We start from the raw sequence: 23,617 nt of genomic DNA, 5'->3' as shown, positions 1-23,617 counted from the left end.
AATTTTGTCTTGCTGTTTTCGGGTGGATCACTTCGCAATTTTAATGACGGACGAAATAAATAAAAATTGCACGGTATCCATCTGTAATCCGCCAGATGTTGTAAGCAGCAGCAGACTTATTATTCACAGTACTTTTTCTGTGTTGTCCTTCCTCTGAATGCAGTTGTGAATACTGGAGAGTTGGGGTTAACCCTGATAATAGGGGTATTAGGGTTGCAGGCTACTCACCTCCAGGGTGCAGGAATTGGAGATACATGATCTCAAATTTAATTCAATGCAGTTCAAACATTACATTACACATATTAATTATGACTGCTACATACTTATAGATATTCCTTTAACACTTCCAAGAAACGGAATTCAATTATCAAAATACACAATTCTAAAATCATAATAAATGCTAACTTCAGCATGTCTCAAAGATGACAACCTTTGATTAGCATGTGTTGGATTGTTTCTTTATGTAGCAGTGGGCCTTGAACCATCTACTCTGATACACTTGCTTTCATTGGAACTTAAATCGGATGCTTTCTGGGAAAAAACAAGTGAATATTGATGTCTCTACAGCTCAGTTTTTACCTACATTTTATATTTACTTGTTGGTCATTTAGCAGATGCTTTTATCCAAAGCAGCTTAGAATATGCTCATTCCCATTTCTGCATCTTGAAGTTTGTACAATTCCCACTTAATTAATTCAATAGAGATTCCATCGCAATTCTCAGATCGGAATTGAACCGAACCTTGGTGAATACAATAATTAAAATAGTGTTTAAGTGATTGTTTTCTGTTTATATATCCTTTCGTTTGCACATGACAGCAGTCAGGTGAGTGTAGGTGTTACCAGAGCTGGACGCCAGATGGCAGCAGGTGCATGGCTTGAGTGATAACATACAGGACCCTTGAGTGTGATGGACTCTTGGGGATGAGCACTCAGGACACTGAACAGTGTAATTGCTGCTAGTCTATATTAATCTACTATGCTTTTTGTACTGAAGATGGAAGGACACACGCGCCATCACCAGTCCCCAGTAGCCTATCGGACTACTGGCAAATCTTTTCGATCTGTGAAGGAGCTCAACAGAGAATGTTAACACGTGATCTAAACAATAAAAACTGACTTATGTTGTTGCTACTGAATGGATGCGCGTTTTCTGTGCTACTCTTCCCTGAATGAACACGTGCTTTAGGCTAACAGTTCCTGGGGTTGTCTCTTCAGTTGCACGCGCGCGGATGAGATAGGTGTAATAGTAGCCTGGCTCGTGGCGCGCGCTCTGGAGAGCGATGACGCGCAGCTGAATCCAGCTCCCGCGTGCGTGCGTCCGTCCAGCAGGCAGAGCAGCGCGTGAAGGTGTCTGGAAGTTTATCCGCACCGAACCGGTGTCCCGTTTAACTACCTGACCGAGTGGTTGGAAAACAGGAAAGGGATTTCCGTTTAGGCTTTAATATATAACTTAAATATCGCCTATGATGGGAGAAGATCTTCAAATAGCATTTAGGAGTGCGTGTAATTTAGCCTCTACGGTACTGTGAACGGGAGAGCATGAAGACGCTGACCATTGCGGAGTTTGGCGCTGCTTCGCTGCCCGTCTGCGCTGTTGGTGTGGACAAAAAGTATTGACCTGACAGCTATTGTCTTTGTTGCCGGCTCTGCCTAACTGGTTTTGCACCACGCCATAGTCTGGTTCAGGCGGTGCAGCATGGTTGGCGTTTCGCTGTCCAGCGCGTTCGTCCTGGTCCTGTTGTTCCCTCTACCCGGAGGACAGGTACCCGGAGGACAGGTACCGCTAAGCTGCCACGAGGTCCGTGCCTCCTTCCAGTCCCTACACCCGGGGACCAAATGGGCACCCGAGACCCCCATCTCAGGTAACTATTTTTATGGAGATTAATGGCAACAACCAACACATTTGTTAGAGATTAAGTGAATTTTGCAAGAGTGTGTGAACACAAACCCGTTGTCATGTTTGGTCAGGCATGTTACACCTCCAGATTACAACATTAAGTAGTCTAAGATTAAGAAGAAAGTTGACCTGTGACTGTTCTTTTAGTCTACAGCTGTGCACCTACCCTGCGGGGTTTTAATGTGCAATCTCTACTGGGTTTCACGCCTACACACATTTTGTCTAAACTCAAAACTCGTCCCAGTGCAAACAGTTGGGACGGCGACCCCGTGGTCGGAGCTGTGATAAATGTCGTATTTGACACGTCCTACCTGTAGGGCCTAATTAGAAAGCGAGAGTGCCGAACGAATTAATTTTTTAAAAAGAGCTCGTTTTGGGCTGTAACGGGATGCTATTCAGCTGTAGTATAATTTCGTCAAGGGAACTTACATCTTTTGCACTAAACTCTAATAACCTTCAGAGACCACTTCATGGTGTGTCACCCATCCAAGGCTGTCAGCCTTTTCAGCAGAGAGAGTTGACTTAGAATTGAGGAGCTATTGCCTAGCTACCACATCCAACCCCCACACTTCTCCCTGCAGCCCTCTGGGTCGACCACTTCCATCTTACACTCCCACGACGACTGACCGTTGACCGTTCTCCGTAGCTGTGGATGGGTTCAAATGTGAGCTTTATCAAGTCACGCATTAACCAGTCAACTAAAAATCGAGAACATTGAACTTGCATTCGAGCCAACACACCACCCTATAATGTGACCATATCACACACAAAAGGTTCATGTTTCCAAAAATCAGTTTGTGTCTGTTCATCAGTGAGAGAATGTGAAAGATATTTATCCAGCGCTCTGCGTGATGAGGATCTAACCCGCAGGGGGAGCACCCTCTCGTCTCCTATACTGGTCCATGCATGTGGTCACTGGTCAAGGAGAAAGATTAGGTCAACTAGAAACACTGATGGAATGACTACCTGACAAAATGTAGTCTTTAATTTAAAAAGTTAGGGTCGCACACTCCAGGGCTCCAATGCAAATAGTATACTTTATTACGCCAACGTTTCGGCAGCAAGCCATCTTCCCCAGGACTTTCACGGGAGTGCTCTGCACCTGAAGTGTTAACCAGGCCAGGTCAAGCCTGGCTTATGTGTGTGGCTGGCTTGTTTCTGTTCAGGACTAGTAGGACGGAAGCTAGTCGTGCCACTGAAATAACTGAATTGAAATGACATGAAATAATGTCTGATAAATTAAGATGGGTCTTGTCGCCTGGACACATCAGTTCCAATGCTTCCAATTCTAATCCAGCACAGTAAGAGCGGGATAGCCAGTTAGCTCATGAGCTCACAACAACTAGCAGCAGCTTCCATAACATTAATGGTAGCGGTCAGTGGCTAATGCAGTTACACTGATGATTCCTGTAACGTTAGCTATTTTGCTGCAATTGGTTAAACTTATGTTTCTGGACAAAGGTAAGGGATAAAAAAGATTGGAGTGAAAGGATGAACATTTGGAGGTTTGGGGTATAGTCCCATAAAGTCATCCCCACCGGGGCCTTGAACCCTCATCTCCCGGGTGGGAGTCCTATGCTCTTACCACTACTCTAGTTGTGCAGCGGAGATCACCAGGTTGGTTTTGATGTCCTCCTTCCAGTCCCTAGTGTGGGTTGGGGTTAGAATAAGGGTTGGGGTTGGGACAGGATCTGACCTATAAGGCAAGGGGTAAAGTTTGGAGTGAAAGGATGAACATGTGGAGGTTTGGGGTATTGTCCCATAAAATCATCCCCACTGGGGCCTTGAACCCCCGTCTCTCGGGTTGGAGTCCAATGCTTTCACCGCTACTCTACTTGTGCAGTGGAGATCGGCAGGTTGATTTTGGTGTCCTTTATTTTGGTGTGCGGGACTACTGCCTCTTGTGGTGCCAACAGTGAAATGCAGGTCAACATTGACCGGAGGGAGGGAGGGAGGGAGGGAGGGAGTGATAACCGGACAAACGCTATTCTGTGTGTGCTGGCTTACAGCCATGCGCAAAAAAACACTGCCTCTTGTGGTAGCAACATAGAACTGCAGGTTAACAACCCGACAGAGGAAGGGAGGGAGGGAGGGAGTGACAATCGGACATTTGTTATCTTTGGTGCGTCGCCACGCAGAAAAACACAAATTCAATCAGGTGATGTGTTGCACCTGTGGCAATCAATGGTATAGCAATTATCATACAGAATCAATCAGATCAGGACAATAGAAAAAGGCATTGAATTTGTCTTTAGGCATAGATAATCATTTGTTAAATGGCTTTGACATGATGGAAAATAAACACAAACTCCTCGATTTGTGTCACATCTCAGTTCTTATGGTTTACAGTTGAGAACAAGACCAAGGTAGCCTGAAACTAGGTGGAATCGCCATGTCGTCTCACTTCATTATTCAATGTGAACAGGCTCCCATTGCAGCCATTTTCTGAGATGGGCGTTACCGAACAGGGAGTCCCTCAGCGATTAGTTTATCCACTGACCAATGGCAGCATTTGACATCGCACACTGATTGGCCTGGTTGAAATTCGAACTGACAAATCACTCCGGAAGAGAGCTTTTGCAGGCCCTGTATCTCTTTTGCAGGCCCTGTATCTTATTTCAAACATTAAAGTGGGCTTGCTATAGACCCTTTTCTGTGCAACGTCATCATCCTGTTTCGAAATTGCGCACGCATCGCTGTAATGACACCTGTCAATAGAATCGATGCATTTGATTGATGCACCTGGTGGCAACGAGTGTTGCGCAAGGCAAGGCAAGTTTATTTTTAGAGCACATTTCAGCAACAAGGCAATTCAAAGTGCTTTACATGAGACATTAAAAGTATCAAGACAAAGTGCAACACATAAAAGGTCATATAAAACGAAATGCAAAAAAAGGACATTTAAAACAAAATGCAGGGAAAATAAAATACAGGAATAAAAGTTAGTGCAGTGTATGAATAAATAATTATTTGATTTAATAAAAAGCAGCAGCAAAAAGAAAAGTCTTCAGTCTTGATTTAAAAGAACTGAGAGTTGCAGCAGACCTGCAGTTTTCTGGAAGTTTGTTCCAGATATGTGGAGCATAAAAACTGAACGCTGCTTCTCCATGTTTTGTTTTAACTCTGGGGACAGAAAGCAGGCCTGTGCCAGATGACCTCAGAGGTCTGGATGGTTCATAACGTAGCAGCAGATCAGAAATATATTTTGGCCCAAGCCCATTCAGTGCTTTATAAACCAACAGCAGTATTTTAAAGTCAATTCTTTGACAGACAGGAAGCCAGTGTAATGACCTCAGAACTGGAGTGATGTGCTCCACTTTCATAGTCTTAGTGAGAACTCGAGCAGCAGCGTTCTGAATCAGCTGCAGCTGTCTGATCGATTTTTTTAGAGAGACCTGTAAATACACCGTTACAGTAGTCGAGTCTACTGAAGATAAACACATGGACAAGTTTTTCCAGATCCTGCTGAGACAAATCCTTTAATCCTTGATATATTCTTCAGGTGATAGTAGGCTGACTTTGTAATTGTCTTAATGTGACTGTTGAAATTTAGGTCTGAGTCCACGACTGCACCAAGATTTCTGGCTTCGTTTGTGGTTTTTAGCATTACTGATTGGAGCTGAGCACTGACTTTTAATCGTTCTTCTTTGGCTCCAAAGACAACTAGGGCTGCGAGCAGCAGTTAGCGGGCCCTCGCACCCCACGTGTGTCGGGGTGCGGCACCGTTAAAGGGTGTGCTATTTCGGTGTTCAGTACAGAGAGAAACATTCTGTCACCAGTAGGTGGCGCTCTAAGCGTGACTCAATACCGACGCATAGATGTGTTCAGGATGCAACCTTCATCAACCCTGAGCAATTTGGAGTAAATCGGATAACGTATGTAGGAGTTATGAGGACTTCCTGTTTCACCAGTAGGTGGTGCTGAAGGTATGACGTAATACTGACTTACAGATGTGTTCAAGATGCGACCTTCATCAAGCATGTATGTAGGAGTTATGAGGACTTCCTGTTTTATGGCGAAATGTCAAAATTTGGCGGGGCGCCACGGCAAGGGTGTTTGGTGAAAACAATTTTTTTTGCTAACTTTTGATCACAAAGGTCTTAAGATGAAGCTGACCGAATATGAAGTTGATCGGATGAAATGGTAAAAACAAGGGGAAAATGGCACATTAAGAGCTGACTTCTGTTGGATGTTCGGTATAGCTCCAAGAGACATTTTAGTGTGTCTCGATGAACGACATATGCCCACCGAATTTCGTTCGCCTACATCAAACTGAAAGGTGGGGCCATTTTAAATTTTCCAGGGGGCGCTCTTGAGCTGTTTTGCCACGCCCATTTCCGTCACCCATGAAATATAAAATTCTTCACCGGGACTGACGTATCTGCAAAGTTTCATCCGTTTTCATCGATGTTTAGGCCGCCAAAAAGGCATTTGTTTGGGGAGAAGAAGAAGAAGGGAGAATAATAATAATCCTTACAATTTCAATAGGGCCTCGCACCGCCAGTGCTCGGGCCCTAATTACTTAAGTTTTATTTTTGTTTAGTTGAAGAAAGTTCTGGCACATCCAATCGTTGATTTGTTCAATGCACTTAGTCAGCGCTTGTATGGGATTGTAGTGCCCTGGTGATATGGTGATATACATTTGTGTGTCGTCTGCATAGCTATGGTAGCATATTTTGTTGTTTTCCATAATTTGAGCTAGTGGGAGCATGTAAATGTTGAACAGAAGAGGCCCCAGAATGGAGCCTTGGGGAACTCCACAGGTCATTCTTAGTTCATTCTTTTTGTTGCCAAAATGCGCGCACACTTAATTGTTTACCAACAGTAAAAGGGTCTATTCAGAAACGGGAGCCAGGCTAATGCTGGGTTCTACAACGGAGAGTTTGGATACTTGATTCCGATTGGCTAGCAGCTGTTGTAAAATACTCTGTAACCCACGGCTGTGACCACATAACAATTAGTATTAATGCGCCATCAATCTCATTGACGAGGCTGATGATAAGATCAAGTGGTAGCAGCCACAAGGCCAGAATTTTTAGAAGCGTAGCAGCCACTCACAGCAACCTTGCCTTTTTATTAATTACACCCGTGTTTACCTACTGTAGGTATCCTATTACAAAAACGTACTCATCAGTCCGACTCCAACACTTCCACACCCCTACCAGCAAAAATGAGTGCTCTGGAGAATTGTTTTAATAACTGCACCTTAGCTGGAAATGTTCAAATAAACATGAACCACCGGAATTATGCCTGTATAAGCTTATGTGAACAAGGCCAACCCAAATAGGCTAGATAGCCTATGTTGCCTGGCAACCATTTAATTCAGAACTATAGCCTATCGCAGAAGATTATGTAAATACTAAAATGATGAGAATAATCCGTAAATAAATGATTTAATGTTACTACTGTGTGTGTTTTTTTGTGTGAATATAGATGTAGTAACTGTTGTAGAAAAGCAATTGACCACTCGAGGCAGTGGGTTACACAGGATTTTACAACAGGGGGGTTTAGGCTCTAACAATGCCCCGTAACTGTTGTAAAATCCGGTGTAACCCACTGCCTCGGGTGGTCAATTGCTTAATGCTATTGCAAGTCGAAGGTCAATAGTTAGGAGTCTGTATTCTCCACTTCCAATCTAAATGAGTTCCTGTGCGTCTGTTAGGGAAAACATGGGCGTCCACAGCAAACTGATGTTTGTATGGCAACTTTAAAAGCATCGACTGAATTACCACAGTGACATGAGGGCGTATATAGGGCAGATCGCAGTGGTTGTGTTCTGCGTTCGTCCAGAAATAAATGAACGTTTCTGTCTGCGAATACTGTAATAAAAATAATTTGATTTTACATTTATTTTATAGCCTCCCCATCAAGCATAAATCATGGCAACTACAAAGTTGTTGCAGCACGTTTCACCACACAAACACTAGCTACATGGAGAAAATGGAGGAAAAGTATGGCATCACATTTGTCAAAAGTCAAATTAATATCTGCGCGTGTGAAATAACAATCTGCCCGTGAGTGTGTTTTACGCGCTCTTGACTTTTGACATAAATGTGACGCCATAGAAAAGGTAATTCTGTGTGCACGAGACGCCAGGTGTGTTTATGTCGGAGAACTCGGACTTGGTGAACTTTTCCGTGTCGGAGGTGTTTTTTTCCCTGAGTACGAACGCAGCATAAGATCAAGGGCATGTTTAGAATAAGGCTTAGTTCACACAGTAGGTCTTAATGCTCAATTCCGATTTTTTACACACATCCGATTTTTTTGTTTTGCTGTTCACATGGCTTTTTAAATGTAATCTATATTTGACATATATTTGACTGCCCTGTGAACAGCCCACGGCCCTGAACAGACCCGCATGCGCAGAAGAACAATAACAAAGACGTCAGGACGTCACGCGCAGCGCACTGTTTACGGAAGTAAATGGAGTTCTATTAATACATCCATGATAACGTTACAACCACAACTGAAGTTAGCCTTTACGGGATGATTTTCAAGTAGGCTATTCGTGCAGTGGAGGCCGGCGACGGAATGAGCAAATGATAACGAGAAGAAGGATGAGGATCGTCTTGTGACGTGCAGTATGTCGTACAAGCACACCACAGTGGAACGCTTCACGAATTTGCAAGTCACCGCTCTAGAGACGTAAAAGTAGCATTAAACGCGACATGAATGTTCAGACGGCGGGCACGTTGCAAAACATCAGTAACGTATCCGATATAATACCACCTCTGAAAGCGACCCAGGTTGGATTTAAAAAAATCTGATTTCATGTGACTTGCACTGTTCAGACGGTCATGAAAAAATCTGACCTGAGTCACATGTAAGCAAAAAGATCGGATTTGGGTCACATTTCATTTCACATTTCTAAGAGCGTGCAACCAGAGGAACACAAGCCGTGGACAGACTGAGCCAGAGGAGAGGGCGTCTGAAAAGTCTCGTATCGCAGCAAACTTCAGGCTAGACTGTGTAATTGGTGCTTTTGACTGATTGGCTGTCGCTTGGATTCCCATCCAGTATGTAAATTGATAGGCCCCTACCCCTCTCCTGTGGCAGAGTCACAGTAGGCCGGGAATGTTAATTGGGTGTTTTAGTGTGGTGTCACAGAAAGGAAGTGCTGCAGGTTAATTGTTTTCTCCATCCTTCTAGCGAGGCCGTGATTCACGTCCTCCCACCACAATCACAGCAGCACAGCAGCAAACATTAACGCACTGGGAACTTTTAGAAGGGCAGAACGAACTTGTACAAGTGTAGAACCACCTCGTAGAAGGGTAGAACCACCTCGTAGAAGGGTAGAACCACCACGTAGAAGGGTAGAACGACTCCAGCACGCCCTCACCCGAGTACATCCTCCTTGCTCTTTGGTAAAGTAGGAACAGTTTGAGGACTAACCAGAGAGGGTGCAGCCAACGGGGAGGTGTTGCGCTCACACTGTTCACCTCTGCGTTGTGAATTTACTTAAAATAAGTCAACGTTTCGGGTCTATCAGGACCTTTCTCAAGACATACTGCATGCAAGTGGTTCATTGCTTAAATACAAGTTCAATGTCAGAACCTAATGGTCCACAGCTGTTGGTGTGTTCCTAATCTAACAGGTGACCCAATCACAGTTCAGATACCTGTGTCAACACAATCTCCTTCCCTTACTCCGGTAAATCACCTTGATATAAATGCCCAATAGGAACCCCATACATTAAAGAAACTGCCTAAGAGACTGCTTACACAGCTGGATTGGGTAATGGTGGCCAGTTATTGCTCTATATGGCTCTGTAAAACCCACCTGGCGTAACAGTTGCAAATGAGTGTGTGTGTGTGTGTGTGTGTGAGTTGTGGGCCTGCAGTGTGGTCGTCACCTGGGCCTGATTAATTTGTACTCTCTGTTTTTATATCTTTTATTCTTTTATATTATTTTTTATTCTTGTAAAAAAAAAATTGTTTCTTTTAAATCTGTTCTCACTTCTGCCCATTCTTCATTGCCTTATTTTTCAAATGTACCGCAGGTACAACACAACCTGGAACATCATGTTGAGTAACTGATTACATGACTTTAGTGACTTTCTAAAAGAAGAAGGGGATAAAAAGAGGCAATTAATTGGTGTGGCATACACTATTCTTATTAAAGCAGAGGGCAATGAGGAATTGCTACAAAATACATTAAATGGAATATAGATCTCAGTATAGTAGATGCGGGGGAAAAGTAGGAGGAATGTTTAGGACTCACAAATAAAGTAACAAAGGAAAGTAACCACGAAAATCTGTCTTATACAATATAAATGAATGACAAGAATATATTATAGTAGAGACGGAATATATAAGGTTGATACTAGCTCTTCTGACAGATGTTTAAAATGCAGCATGCAAAGTGAATCCTTCATACATGCCTTTTGGTACTGTGAGAAGGTTAGAAAGACTTGGGGAAACATTGAGAGATGGATATCAAGAACTCGTAATTGTAAAATTCCCTTTTCACCATTGATTTGTCTCTTTCAAAATATCAAAAACATAAGATACCCAACCGGCTGGCAAATTCTATTCTCATCATTAGTGGATAAGAAGTTAATTTTGCAAAGTTGGAAAAATAAAGAAGCTCCATCTTTAGAAAAATGGAAAACACTAATGAAATTTTTTGAGAATATAGGGGACAATGTCGGAGGACAGCTACAAAGAGAAACTATTTTATAAAGTATGGAACACAATCTACAAAGCTTTATAAGGAGGGAAATTGGCGAGAACTCATGGGAGTTTAGCGGTGTGTGTGCGTGCGTGTGTGTGTGTATGGGTCGGAGTGGTTGTGTGTGTGTGTGTGAGTGTGAGCTTGTGTGTGTGGATGTGGGGGTGGGGTGTGTGAGTGTATGTGATGTGAGGGGATATACATTAGAGTGGGGGGTGAAAGTGTATGACTGACTGGGTATGACATTACCAGGCTGTTACATAATTATGGAAAATCAACAGATTTGTTTATATTTGATTACCAGCGACTGTACAGTACTGGAAACCCCACACAATAAAAAATATTTATAAAATTATGTTTCACAAATTAGCTTTGGTGGCAAAAGGAGGCCACATATTTTCTAGAGAGAAGATGAGAGAGAGAGAGAGAGAGAGAGAGAAAGAGAAAGACAGGGAGAGAGAGACGGAGAGAGATGCGTCTCCCCGGGGGTTCACTACAGAGGTAAGGTGTGCCGGGGTGTATCGGGCGGAGGAGACGTCTTGTATGCAGATCCGGCTTCAGAAGGACCGAAGACTGAATCCTAATAGTGCTGCATGTGGCGCCGAGGGGAATGAGACCAGAAAGACAGCATTATTTTTTTTTTTTACACCAGCATTTTTTTTTCATAGCACTCTAGATACCCAACTGTGATGAGCGTGAAAGCGAACTGAATATATTGAGGGATGAGGGCTTTTCTGGGAGAGGAGGAGGAGGGTGAGTGGCTGCCTCTTGCCCGAATGCGCAAAAAGAAAGCTGTTTGTCAAAGCTTAATTGTAACATGTCACAGTCTGTTGTCACAAGAGGCACCTCTCCAATATTGGAGAGTCGCCGGGGGACACGGAGGAGTTCTTCGTAGAGCTGGTGGGAAACGCGGTGACAGAGAGGGAGTGCTTCTACATGGCTGGACAGATTTCAGGGGGCTGCCCCCCGTCTTCCTAACTGGACGCAGCTGACCCGTTTCCTGAGGAGACCATCACTCAGATGACTGGGTCAGAGTTTTAAGGGGGTCAGCTAGCACTAGAGTTGTGTTGCTTCTTATTGCTGATGCAGTTAGTTGGAGATGGGCAATAATTTGTGGCCAGCGTGTTTTGATATTTGTGTGCGTAGTAACGACAACAATGGACTTGCTGACCTCGATAATTAGTGGCGGAGTCAGGTCGGCGCGGCGACATGTCGTCCTGGGATCCAGGATCACTGACCAGACGCGGAGTCGCTGGACGAACGAACGAACCACGAGACACGACAACAATGGATGACATCCCTGCTTTTCAGCTGACACGGCACAGCTAACAGACAGAATCACCCTGACCCCCTGCCACAGACTCTTCAGTCTAATTACACACACACACACAGTCGCTTTAAACCACCTTTGTGATGAATTGAAAAAAACATCTTAGTGATGTGGTATTTTATTGTTGTGCAAGCAACGGCTCATTCACATTCACAAGCTGTCGGTGATCAAGTTAACACCAGTATTCCAACAGATTTAAGCAGAGCAACTCGAAATGAAGCACTAAAATAAAACTTAATACATGCATAATTGCCAGTTACGGATTACTGCTTTCCTTGGATTAGTCACAAACTGATGTTTACTTTATCTACTTATGCGTCATTGTGACTGCAAAGTCAATGGCTTATTTTGCCCTGGAGAGAGCTTCATGGGTTCCCAGTGGCTCAAGCCAACACTGGGTGTCGACCTATAATTCATACTTTTAATGAAGGCTTTAACATATTCTATATCGTAAACCCAGTGTTTTATCTCCTCCTCCGACCCCAGCCTGCATGCTGATATGCACAGTCCACCTCTTAATTGGTGCTGAGAAGTGGGGAGAGAGGGAGTGAGAGTGAGAGAGAGAGAGACTTGTGTTCCCTAGCAGTCCCCCATCCCAGAGTCTCAGAGCTTGTTAGAGATGTCGAGGGGGACCGTGCGTGTGTGTGTGTGTGTGTGTGTGTGTGTGGAGCCCACACACAGACCTGGCTGCGCTGCTGCTGGATCTGTCATGTCCCGCCCCTCTCAGGACCACACAGGTACGGCCGGCTGGAGGACTGGGGACCAGGGCTGGGGACAGGGAGGGCAGGCTGGAGGGCTGGGGACAGAGAGGGCAGGCTGGGGACCAGGGCTGGAGGCTGGGGACCAGGCCTGGGGGCTGGAGGTCTGGGGACCAGGGCTGGGGGTGAAGGGGCTGGAGGTCTGGGGACCAGGGCTGGGGGTGGAGAGGCTGGAGGTCTGGGGACCAGGGCTGGGGGTGGAGAGGCTGGAGGTCTGGGGACCAGGGCTGGGGGTGGAGAGGCTGGAGGTCTGGAGGACCAGGGCTGAGGGCTGGAGGTCTGGGGGACCAGGGCTGGGGGTGGAGAGGCTGGAGGTCTGGGGGACCAGGGCTGGGGGTGGAGAGGCTGGAGGACCAGGGCTGGGGGTGGAGAGGCTGGAGGTCTGGGGACCAGGGCTGGGGGTGGAGAGGCTGGAGATCTGGGGACCAGGGCTGGGGGTGGAGAGGCTGGAGGTCTGGGGGACCAGGGCTGGGGGTGGAGAGGCTGGAGGGCTGGGGGACCAGGGCTGGGGGTGGAGAGGCTGGAGGTCTGGGGACCAGGGCTGGGGGTGGAGAGGCTGGAGGTCTGGGGACCAGGGCTGGGGGTGGAGAGGCTGGAGGTCTGGGGACCAGGGCTGGGGGTGGAGAGGCTGGAGGTCTGGGGACCAGGGCTGGGGGTGGAGGTCTGGGGGACCAGGGCTGGGGGTGAAGGGGCTGGAGGTCTGGGGGACCAGGGCTGGGGGTGGAGGTCTGGAGGACCAGGGCTGGGGGTGAAGGGGCTGGAGGTCTGGGGACCAGGGCTGGGGGTGGAGAGGCTGGAGGACCAGGGCTGGGGGTGAAGGGGCTGGAGGTCTGGGGGACCAGGGCTGGGGGTGGAGGGGCTGGAGGTCTGGGGACCAGGGCTGGGGGCTGGAGGTCTGGGGGACCAGGGCTGGGGGCTGGAGGTCTGGGGGACCAGGGCTGGGGGCTGGAGGTCTGGGGACCAGGGCTGGGGGTGGAGAGGCTGGAGGTCTGGGGACCAGGGCTGGGGGTGGAGAGGCTGGAGGTCTGGGGGACCAGGGCTGGGGGTGGAGGGGCTGGAGGTCTGGGGACCAGGGCTGGGGGCTGGAGGTCTGGGGGACCAGGGCTGGGGGCTGGAGGTCTGGGGACCAGGGCTGGGGGTGGAGAGGCTGGAGGTCTGGGGGACCAGGGCTGGGGGTGGAGGGGCTGGAGGTCTGGGGACCAGGGCTGGGGGCTGGAGGTCTGGGGGACCAGGGCTGGGGGCTGGAGGTCTGGGGACCAGGGCTGGGGGTGGAGAGGGCCAACTGGGGACCAGGACTGTGGACAGCAGTAGCTGCATTTTTCCTGGTCTTTGAGGCACATTAAGTGACCAGAACAGAAGTGAAAGAGTAATTGTTCTGCATGTACAGAGTAACCTGACCACGCACTACAAGTAATCTGATCAACCACTAGAGTATCGATCGAGGGCGGTCATTTGAGTAACAGAACCTGGACTTGGCTTCGATCCTGAGGAGAGGAAGGAACATGTAAAAGGCTGCCTTGTCTACGGTGCTTTATCTACGGATCAACAGTGACGTGTGTCTTTCCACTCCATTTCTGCTCAGCGACTCGACCGACGGAGGACACCGATGAACGGACAGTTAACCAGCTGACCGTCTGCCAGGGCCTGAAGCCTTCTGAGGTGGGAGATGGGAGACTAGCGCAGAGAGCACAACTGGGTGACTCAACCAGGAGAGAGGATGGAGGAGGAGGATGAAGGAGGAGGATGAAGGAGGAGGATGGAGGAGGAGGATGGAGGAGGAGGAGGAGGATAGAGGATGAAGAAGGAGGATGGAGGAGGAGGATAGAGGAGGGAGGAGGAGGATAGAGGAGGAGGAGGAGAGCTAAGAAGAGCGAATAGCTGCTGTTCCCCAGCGCTCTGCCTCAGTGAGAAGGCTTTATTAAGAAAGCGTGCTTTTGTTGTCTGGGAGATGCGTAACTCCATTGGGAATCATGTCCCTGTAGAACCCTTTACGTATACCTTCCTCGTGTAATGAAATGCATTCATCATCTGGCAGAATGGCAGACAGGTAGATGAAACTGTCTGTTTTGCTGATAATAATTGCCAAGGTCCCCCTCGTCACCACCTGTCCACCGCGCCCCCCGCCAGCTTCTCCTAGGGTGGTATTGACAGCTTAATCATTTAGCCTCGCAGTCTGAAATTAACTGGGCCTTATCTGCCAGGAGCGCTTTGTAGGTATTGATTTAAGATATCACGCCTGTCGGGATGCATAGAGGAGGTGCCGCGTGAGCGATATATTGGTAATTCAGTTTTATTACGTCTCCCAGGCCCACCTGGTGGTGGTGGTGGAGGGCGTGTTTGTGTCCAGGTTCGTTCGTGTCTTCATCCGTTTGTATGCTTCACTGATGCTTCTCCCACTCTGGGATCATGACGACCTTCATCTTTGTAGCCACTTCAAAACTTGCCCTTGACCTGGCCCACTCTTAACTTACCTGGCCCACTCTTAACTTACCTGGCCTACTCTTAACTTACCTGGCCTACTCTTAACTTACCTGGCCTACTCTTAACTTACCTGGCCTACTCTTAACTTACCTGGCCTACTCTTAAGCGCTGAAGACGTGTCACAATTTTTAAAAAGCAACGACAAAAAAACGGAGGGGGATTGTTGATAAAATCCTCAGAAAAATATGATTTACTTCTCATAGTATGAGGATTGGATTGAGGGATCAACCACCCTATTCTCAGGTGCTGTTAGTACATTCCCTCAAGGCAGAGTGGATATCAGCTGACCGGTCTCTCTCAGGTGCAGGCGTCTCTGTACCCCCCCCTGCCTCCGCCGCTCTGCGTTCTACACCTCCATCGCTGCTTACACACCTCTATCTCTACTTCTAAAATCCATCTCTCCTCTCCCTCCATCCTCTGTTCCTCTGGTTCTCTCGCTCCACAACCTCTTCCTCTCTGGGGGGGGGCGGGGTTTGTTTACCCGTCAGCAGGCTGTCACATCCTCACCACCACTCTAAAGCTCCCAGGAGGCTGCATCAGTTAGGCTGCTACCCACCCCACCCTGATGGATCAGTTAGGCTGCTACCCACCCCACCCTGATGGATCAGTGCTCTGCTACCCACCCCACCCTGATGGATCAGTTAGGCTGCTACCCACCCCACCCTGATGGATCAGTTAGGCTGTTACCCACCCCACCCTGACGGATCAGTTAGGCTGCTACCCACCCCACCCTGACGGATCAGTAAGGCTGCTACCCACCCCACCCTGACGGATCAGTTAGGCTGCTACCCACCCCACCCTGACGGATCAGTTAGGCTGTTACCCACCCCACCCTGACGGATCAGTGCTCTGCTACCCACCCCACCCTGATGGATCAGTGCTCTGCTACCCACCCCACCCTGATGGATCAGTTAGGCTGCTACCCACCCCACCCTGATGGATCAGTTAGGCTGCTACCCACCCCACCCTGATGGATCAGTTAGGCTGCTACCCACCCCACCCTGACGGATCAGTGCTCTGCTTTTCAGAGAATTGCTACCTCATGACACGTGTCAGCACCGGAGAGAGAGAGAGAGTGAGAGAGAGAGGGAGGGAGGGAGAGAGAGAGAGAGGGGTAGTGTGTGTCTGTTGAAATCCTTGGGATCCTTTTGTACTTGTAACATAGAATGGTTGTGTGGCCCCTTGGTGTCATTATGCCGTGTCAGGGACACTGGATGTCTTGTTGAAGGGCGTCTTTCAAAACACCTGTCAGAAATGTTTTGACATGAAATGTAAATGTTTGACATGAAATGTCAATGTTTTTACGCAGCAAAATACTAGCTAAGATACATTGCTGTTGTATAATACCCGGACAACATTGCTATCATTACATTTTATGGAATGATTGCTGTGTTCAAATACTGTCCATTTAGTGCTCTCAAAATGTTCAGGTTACACTTAATCTTTAAAAGTTTAGGGAATGTTTGTCAGTGTTTTTTTTCCTCTGTATTCACTGCAGTCTGCCCACAAAGTCTTCATTTTCCTTTTATTATTATCACCTTTATTTAAACTCGAGGATCAGCTGAGGTATGAGCCTCATTTATAGTGATGTCGAGTAAATACAAAGTATGCCCTGCACCAAATAAATGATACAAGACAAGCATCATCCTACAGTACATTTGTAGAAAAATAAAATTACAAACAAGATTCACATAAAACAAGTACATACAGAATTAAAGTGATCATAAAGTAGTGATTTAAAATGACTGAGGGGAACTAAAGAATCAAGTTGAAAAGTAATTTGAAGTGAGTTTCAGGCCTCAGGAGCGTAAAATGAAAATGCAGTTTTACCCAGTTCGGTTCAAACTCTTGTGATATCTAAAAGGAGCCGATCACAGGAGCGAGTGTAATGTGACCCAGAGGTCTGGACAGACATTGAGATAATGTAAGATGGGAGTTTACGTAAAAGGGCCTTGTAGATAAAAAATGTACATATGCTTGTCACGTCTCTGGTAAAGGGAGGACCATCCAACATTAGCATAAAGAGTACAGTGATGAGTGCCGTAGGGATCTCCAGTAATAAATCTGATGGCAGAGTGGTAAACAGCATCTAAAGCCTTAAGAGTAGAGGTAGAGGCTTGCCTATAGATCACATCACCGTAGTCGAGCACAGACATAAAAACAGCTTCAATAACTCTTTTTCTACAAAGCAAAGGAAAATTAGATCTATTTCTGTAAAAATAGACAATTTTCTGTCTGAGTTTCTTGACAAGCTTATCTATGTGTGTTCTAAACATGAGTTTCTCATCAATCCAAATCCCTAAATACTTATAAACTGAAACTCTCTCAATAAAGGATCCACTGTTGGTTGAAATACAGAGATCAGACCGACTATCAATTTTTGCCCTGGAAAATAACATAAACTTTGTTTTATGAACATTGAGGACAAGTTTAAGGTCAATAAATGCAATTTGAAGATGGATAACTGCAGTTATCAAAAGATAACTGCAGATTTTTTACAGCTAGATCAGCAGAATCAGCAATACTGTACAATATTGTATCATCTGCGTACAGATGGGCATGACAATTTGATAAAGATGAAAAACAAAATTGTGAAGAGAACAGGACCCAAAATTGAACCTTGGAGGACACCCTTAGTAATCAACAGAAACTCTGACTGAATGGATCCAAAGGTCACAGACTGTTGCCGAGCAGAGAGATAGTTCTGGAACCAAGAAACGACGTCGGAACCGCGTAGTCTGACTACGGGGGTTCCACAAGGGTCTGTCCTGGGTCCTCTCCTGTTTTCCCTCTACACTACATATCTGGGCTCTGTCATTCGCTCGCATGGCTTCTCCTATCACTGCTATGCCGATGACACCCAACTGGTTCTGTCATTTCCCCCTTCTGATACAAAAGTGGAGACACGCATAGCTGGGTGCTTGGCTGACATTTCGGAGTGGATGACGACACATCACCTCAAGCTCAATCTGGACAAGACTGAGCTGCTGTTCCTCCCGGGGAAGGGCTGTCCGCACCGGGACCTGGCCATCACCATTGAAGACACAGTGGTGACCCCGACTCGGACTGCGAGGAATCTGGGTGTGACCCTGGATGACCAACTGTCATTTTCCTCACATGTCACATCCGTCACACGTTCCTGCAGATTCATCCTCCCCTACACCCCCTCCCGACCGCTACGCTCTGCTACCTCAGGGTGACTGGTTGCCCCGTCACTCCGAGGCTCCTGCGGTCGAACGACACGGTCACGGTCACGGCTCTTCTCTGTCCTGGCCCCGCAGTGGTGGAATGAGCTGCCCACTGATGTCAGGACAGCAGAGTCGCTGCCCATCTTTCGTCGCAGGCTCAAAACTCATCTCTTCAAGAAGTACTACAACAATCCTCCCACCTAAGCACTTATTGTATTATATTATATTGCACTGTACTTTAGATTGTGATTCTTGCACTTTGCCTTCAGCACTAGATTATGCTCTTAGTCACTTGTTTTAGAAAGAAGATGCACTTGTGAGTTCTGGCAAGTAGTAGTACATTGGCTCTTCCTACGTTAAATGCAATTATTGTTAGTCGCTTTGGATAAAAGCGTCTGCTAAATGACTGTAATGTAATGTAATGTAATGTAAGAAACGGCACCAGAGCTGAAACCAATCATAATCAGTGTAAGTATAAGCAAAGAATGGTCAACAGTGTCAAATGCCTTGGAAAGATCCACAAGGATGGCTGCACAGTGTTTTTTTTTCCATCTAAGGCATTGACAATATCATTCAAAACCAAAGTGACAGCGGAGACAGTGTTGTGCTGAGGCCTGAAAAGTGGACTTAAAATAGAGTTAGCTGAAAATTCTTGAGTTGTTGATTGACTAAGGATTTTAGTCAGACAAGACAATTTAGAAATCGGTCTATAATTATTTGGTCTCAGCAACTTCAAAATAATATATTAATTTGATCCAAGTGTGTGGGTACAGGGTACATCGAAACAGTCCTTGTCGCTTCAACTTTTACTTTCAAGGACTTTTATCTTTACTTTTCAACCCTGTGAATCCAATGACTCATGTATTTTTCCTGTGTACGCTATACAACCTTCAGAGCCAGTCATCAGGCTGAAAGCTCAGGTTGGTGTTGATCACCTTCGCTTGTGTCTTTGTCTATTCCACAGCTGTAACACATTCTTTTGAAAGCAACTGTTGGCCTGCTGCTTCCTTTCTATTCCTCCTGCCCACAGGGTCAAAGAACAGCTTTTGAATGTGGGCAGAAAACGCACATTAAACATGTTCCAGGAGCTTGCTGGTTCGTCTCGTTGAGGGAGGTCAGGGAAGAATGTTTACAGTTCTTCCTATATTGGCTCAAATGGGTGAACTGTTTTTTTGCTTCCCTCGGAAAATGTAGGGTTAGGATCACTGTGTACAGCCTCCATTTTCTCCCTGTAAAGCGCTTTGTGTTGCCTCTGTGTATGAAATACGCTATAATAAAGTTTTATTTGATTTGGAAAAAAGCTCATCATGTCAGTGTTGGCGTAGTGGAGTTTGACCTCTCAGAAAGGGAACAGAATAATCATCCTGATGCTCGTTTGTGCTGAAAACTGGGAAAAAGGATAACCATTAAAATGAAAGGTCTCGTGTCCGTTATGTTTTAAGTATTACATCTCGGGTGCACTAAATTCCAGTCCTCTTGATCTGGTCATGAAATAAAAGCCAGACGGTTTCCAGATTAATCTGATTCCATTGTGAAATTGGTCCTCAAAGGGATGGAAATTGCAGTTCTGTTTAAAAAATAAAAAAAAGTTCGAATACAAATATATAAACTATATTTTACAGGTACAGATATTGTGAGTGAATGATCCCTTTAATGGTCTGGTTCTGAATCTGACCGGCTCTCCTCCCTCCCCCTCCCCCTGCTGGCCAGGTGCGGAGCTGCAGGTGTGCCAGCCCCGCGGTCTGAGCTGCTGCTCCCGCAGGATGGAGGAGCGCTACCAGGCCGCCGCCCGCCAGAACATGGAGGCGGGGCTCCGGGCTGCCAGCGCCCAGCTCAAGCTGCTCATCATCCACAACGCCGCTCTCTTCCAGGGTGAGCACGGCCGTGCGCCGCCTCCATCGCTGTCGCCTCCTTCCCCAGCAAAGTCTCACAGGGCCTCTCTACACAGGAGTGTTTGCTGCAGCTGATTGCGCAACTAACATCATGCATAATGGCACCTGCTCTGCATAGTACATATAGTCTTTGCTCTTTGCCGTTGTGCTTTGCATGCTAAGTGTCCAATACTGCTGACAGCACCTAGGTGCGCCATACTGTATGGTCTGCGTGTTTTACATCTCATATACATACGGCAGTAGCACATGCGGAGCTCTGGGCTTCCGCGCCTCCGTGCAGCTGTTCTGCGCGCTCGCTGTTCCCCTTCCTGTCCGTCAGTGAGCTCCGATGACCCACAGGGACCAGAACAGAACCCTGCGATGGTTCCCCTCCCGGGCTGTGGAACGCCGTCGTCCTGACATGCCAATTAAAGCTGGATGTTTAACTGGGGCCGAGGGGCCGGGCTCCCACAACCGGACAGCCTCAGAGACGGCCCCTGCGCCTCGGCTCCGGGATCCTAGCAGGGGCTCCATGCTAATTGCTTTAGTGCAGGACATGAAAGAACTCCCCAAACAACCCACGGACTGCATTCTAGTCCTGTTGCTTTCTCTCTCTCTCTCTCATCCCTCTCTCTCTCTTTCTCTCTGTCTCATGCTCTCTCTCTTTCTATCTCTGTCTCAAACTCTCGCTCTCTCTTTCTCTCTCCCATGCTCTCTCTCTCTTTTTCCCTCTCTCTTTCTCTCTCTGACTCATGCTCTCTCTTTCTCTCTCTCTCTCTGTCTCATCCTCAATCTCTGTCTCATGCTCTCTCTCTCTCTCTCTCTCTCTCTCTGTCTTATCCTCTCTCTCTATCTCTGTCTCATGCTCTCTCTATCTCTCCTCCCTTGCTTTCTATCTGTCTCTATCATTCCTATTGGGAACGTAGTCATGCCTTGTTTGCAATCTTCTTTTTCTTCTCCTCATCTGTTTTGTTCTTTTGAACTCTCTTCTGCCACAGATCAAAGGCCCTCCCCTCTGCCCTCCTCCATCTCTCCCTCCCTCCCTCCCTCCCTCCCTCCCTCCCTCCCTCCCTCCCTCCCTCCCTCCCTCCCTCCCTCCCTCCCTCCACCCCTCCTCTCATTCTCCACCTGCCTTGCTATCCGCTCCTCTCCCCTTGTGCGCCAGACTACACCATGCGTTTTAGCCCTTTGAAGTACAACTATTGTTGAAAGTAATGGTTCCCAGTCGGTTTGGTCTTGGTTGTTCAGGGCTCCATTCTCTTCAGAGTAGAGCAGGGCGACCCGGGGATCTTCCCAAGTTCCCATCTGTTCATTGTGTCGGTCTGGGAGCCCTGGAACATCAGATGCAAACGGATCAATCAAAGGAATGACTTTGACGCACGGATTCTGATGGTCTGATACTTAAACGAAGAGGGATCCACGTGACGCTCGCCACAGAGGAGGCCGAGGTCCCCCGGAGGCTTGGATGTCCTCCAGGATGAAAACATCCTGCCTCGTTCCTCCTCACTGCTCATCGAGAGCAGCTGATTAGCTGCAGCATGCACCGTGACTTATTATGGGATAGCAGAGTTAACGTTAATTCACATTAGGATATTCCCTACCCAGACCTCCCGTGATTGGCTCTCTGTGAGGAGCCTGATGTTGTCAATTTAGTTTGAAAATTGCTCAACCTTCTGAGGACTCTCATCTTGAAATCTAATTTTTGAAAATGTAAAATGGCTGCTGTGCACGCAGAGAGAATTTAATTTCCTAAATTACGAAGCGAGATATTTCTGATGAGAATATTAGGATCAGGCGCTCCCATGTCTTTACTGAGCTTGCTTGGAGTTAATTTGATTTGATTTTTTTTTTTTGTAACCTTATTTTCTTTTGCATCAACCATCTTGATTGGATGATTTCCAGGGGGGGTGGCCGCTGAGCTTCACTAGAGAGCTGGTCAGTGGAGGGCTGTGGTCCGGCCGTGTCTGTCAGGGTGATTGACGGCTGTAGACCAGCGACAGGGTTGGGGAGACAGAGAGGGAGGCGGGTGCTTATCTGGAGCACGTCGTTTGGAGTATGTCGTTGTGAAGGTTTTGATGTTGAGGAGGGTTGTTTTTGTACATTAAAAGCGAATTAACATGTTATGTTTACAGAAAATAACAGGCCTGACTTATTTTTCTTACTCCATCATCACCCTTTAATGCATTCCTCCCCGGGTGTGCTGTTGACTGATTCCTATAAGCGCTGTCTGGCAGAGTCAAGCTGTGTGCTCTTGTTGGTAACGTTGCACAGGCGAGCGCAAAAACAACTCGCTCGCAAATGAGCTCCTCCCTCGGCGTGCGTCCACCGGAGAGCGGGGGGTGTGGCGGGCAGGGGGTGGCGGCGGTGGGGGGGCATCACTTGTCTCTACAGTTTCATCACACGGCGTTGCGTTTTCGGCCCCCCCGGGACCCAGCAGGGCCGTGGTCGTCCAGAGGATAGTCGCTTAAGAAGTCCGGCCCCAGCGTCCGGATGATGGACGTATCGGAGACTGAGGGTCGGGTGGGGGGTGGGGGGGGGGGAGGGGGTCAGTCTGCCTGCGGAGGCTGAGGGTCGGGGAGGGGGGGGGGGAGCAGTCGTCGGCGACTTTTGAGCGGCAAAGTGGGGCGAGCGAGGCCGGGACGAGACGGGGGACGGAGAGAGAGAGAGAGAGAGAGAGAGAGAGTATCTGTGTGTCTGAGATTCACACTATGAGAGGAAAGTGGGACAGCCGGCGCCCTCCCCCCATCCCCCCCCCTCTCTCCCACCCCCCCGGAACGTCTCCGGGAGTCTGGAGAGCGCCAGCGCTGGCGCGGCGGGGGTGTGCGCAGACGGGCCTGGCGGGGGCGGAGCCTCCTCACGGGCAGCGGGCAGCCGTTGTGTTCGGCGGCTTGGCTCAGAGCTGCTGAGCTGGGGGGGGGGGTCTCTCCTCTCCTCTGCTCCCCCCCCCCGAAACAAACCAGCAGTCACCCCACAGGGACGAGGCGCCGTCTGAAGAAGAAGGGGGTTGCAAGACGATCTGGAAGGATGCTTTCACACTCACACTCACACACACACACACACACACACACACACACCTCCTTCTTTATATAAAACACTGACTCCCAGACGCCCCGGGGCCGTGCTGCATATACAATAGACTCTCTGAATTCACCTGAGAGAGAGAGAGGGAGAGAGAGAGAGAGAGAGAGGGAGGGAGAGAGAGAGAGAGAGGGAGAGAGAGAGAGAGAGACCTGTATGGTAACTGTGGAGATGACAGGAAGGAGAGTGAAACATCTTAAACGAGCACGCCGGATAAAAAAATTAAAAAAAACAAAACAAACGAATGTGGTCCCTGTCCTTGCGTCCCCCCCGCGCCTCGTTCCTAGCGAGCTGGCAAATTAGCATCTCATTAGCGCCGCGGACAAAGGTACTATCGGCTTC

General features: G+C 47.7%; 1 protein-coding gene across 1 annotated transcript in view; it reads left to right on the top strand.

Moving 5' to 3' along the window:
• Positions 1–1,698: 1,698 nt before the first annotated feature.
• The window catches only part of gpc3 (glypican 3), a gene marked incomplete at both ends in the record, with an annotated part of 133,007 nt that continues 111,088 nt past the window's right edge, over positions 1,699–23,617 (top strand). The window contains 2 exons of the mRNA XM_084448618.1: positions 1,699–1,864; positions 20,037–20,198. Coding sequence (XP_084304744.1) covers positions 1,699–1,864; positions 20,037–20,198 — 328 coding nt within the window. The remainder of the gene's footprint in view (positions 1,865–20,036; positions 20,199–23,617) is intronic.

The sequence above is a fragment of the Borostomias antarcticus genome (assembly GCF_949987555.1).
Source record: "Borostomias antarcticus genome assembly, chromosome: 14".
Lineage (NCBI taxonomy): Eukaryota > Metazoa > Chordata > Actinopteri > Stomiiformes > Stomiidae > Borostomias > Borostomias antarcticus.
The sequence above is the reverse complement of the archived record's forward strand: the minus strand, read 5'-3'. Positions and strand labels throughout refer to the sequence as shown.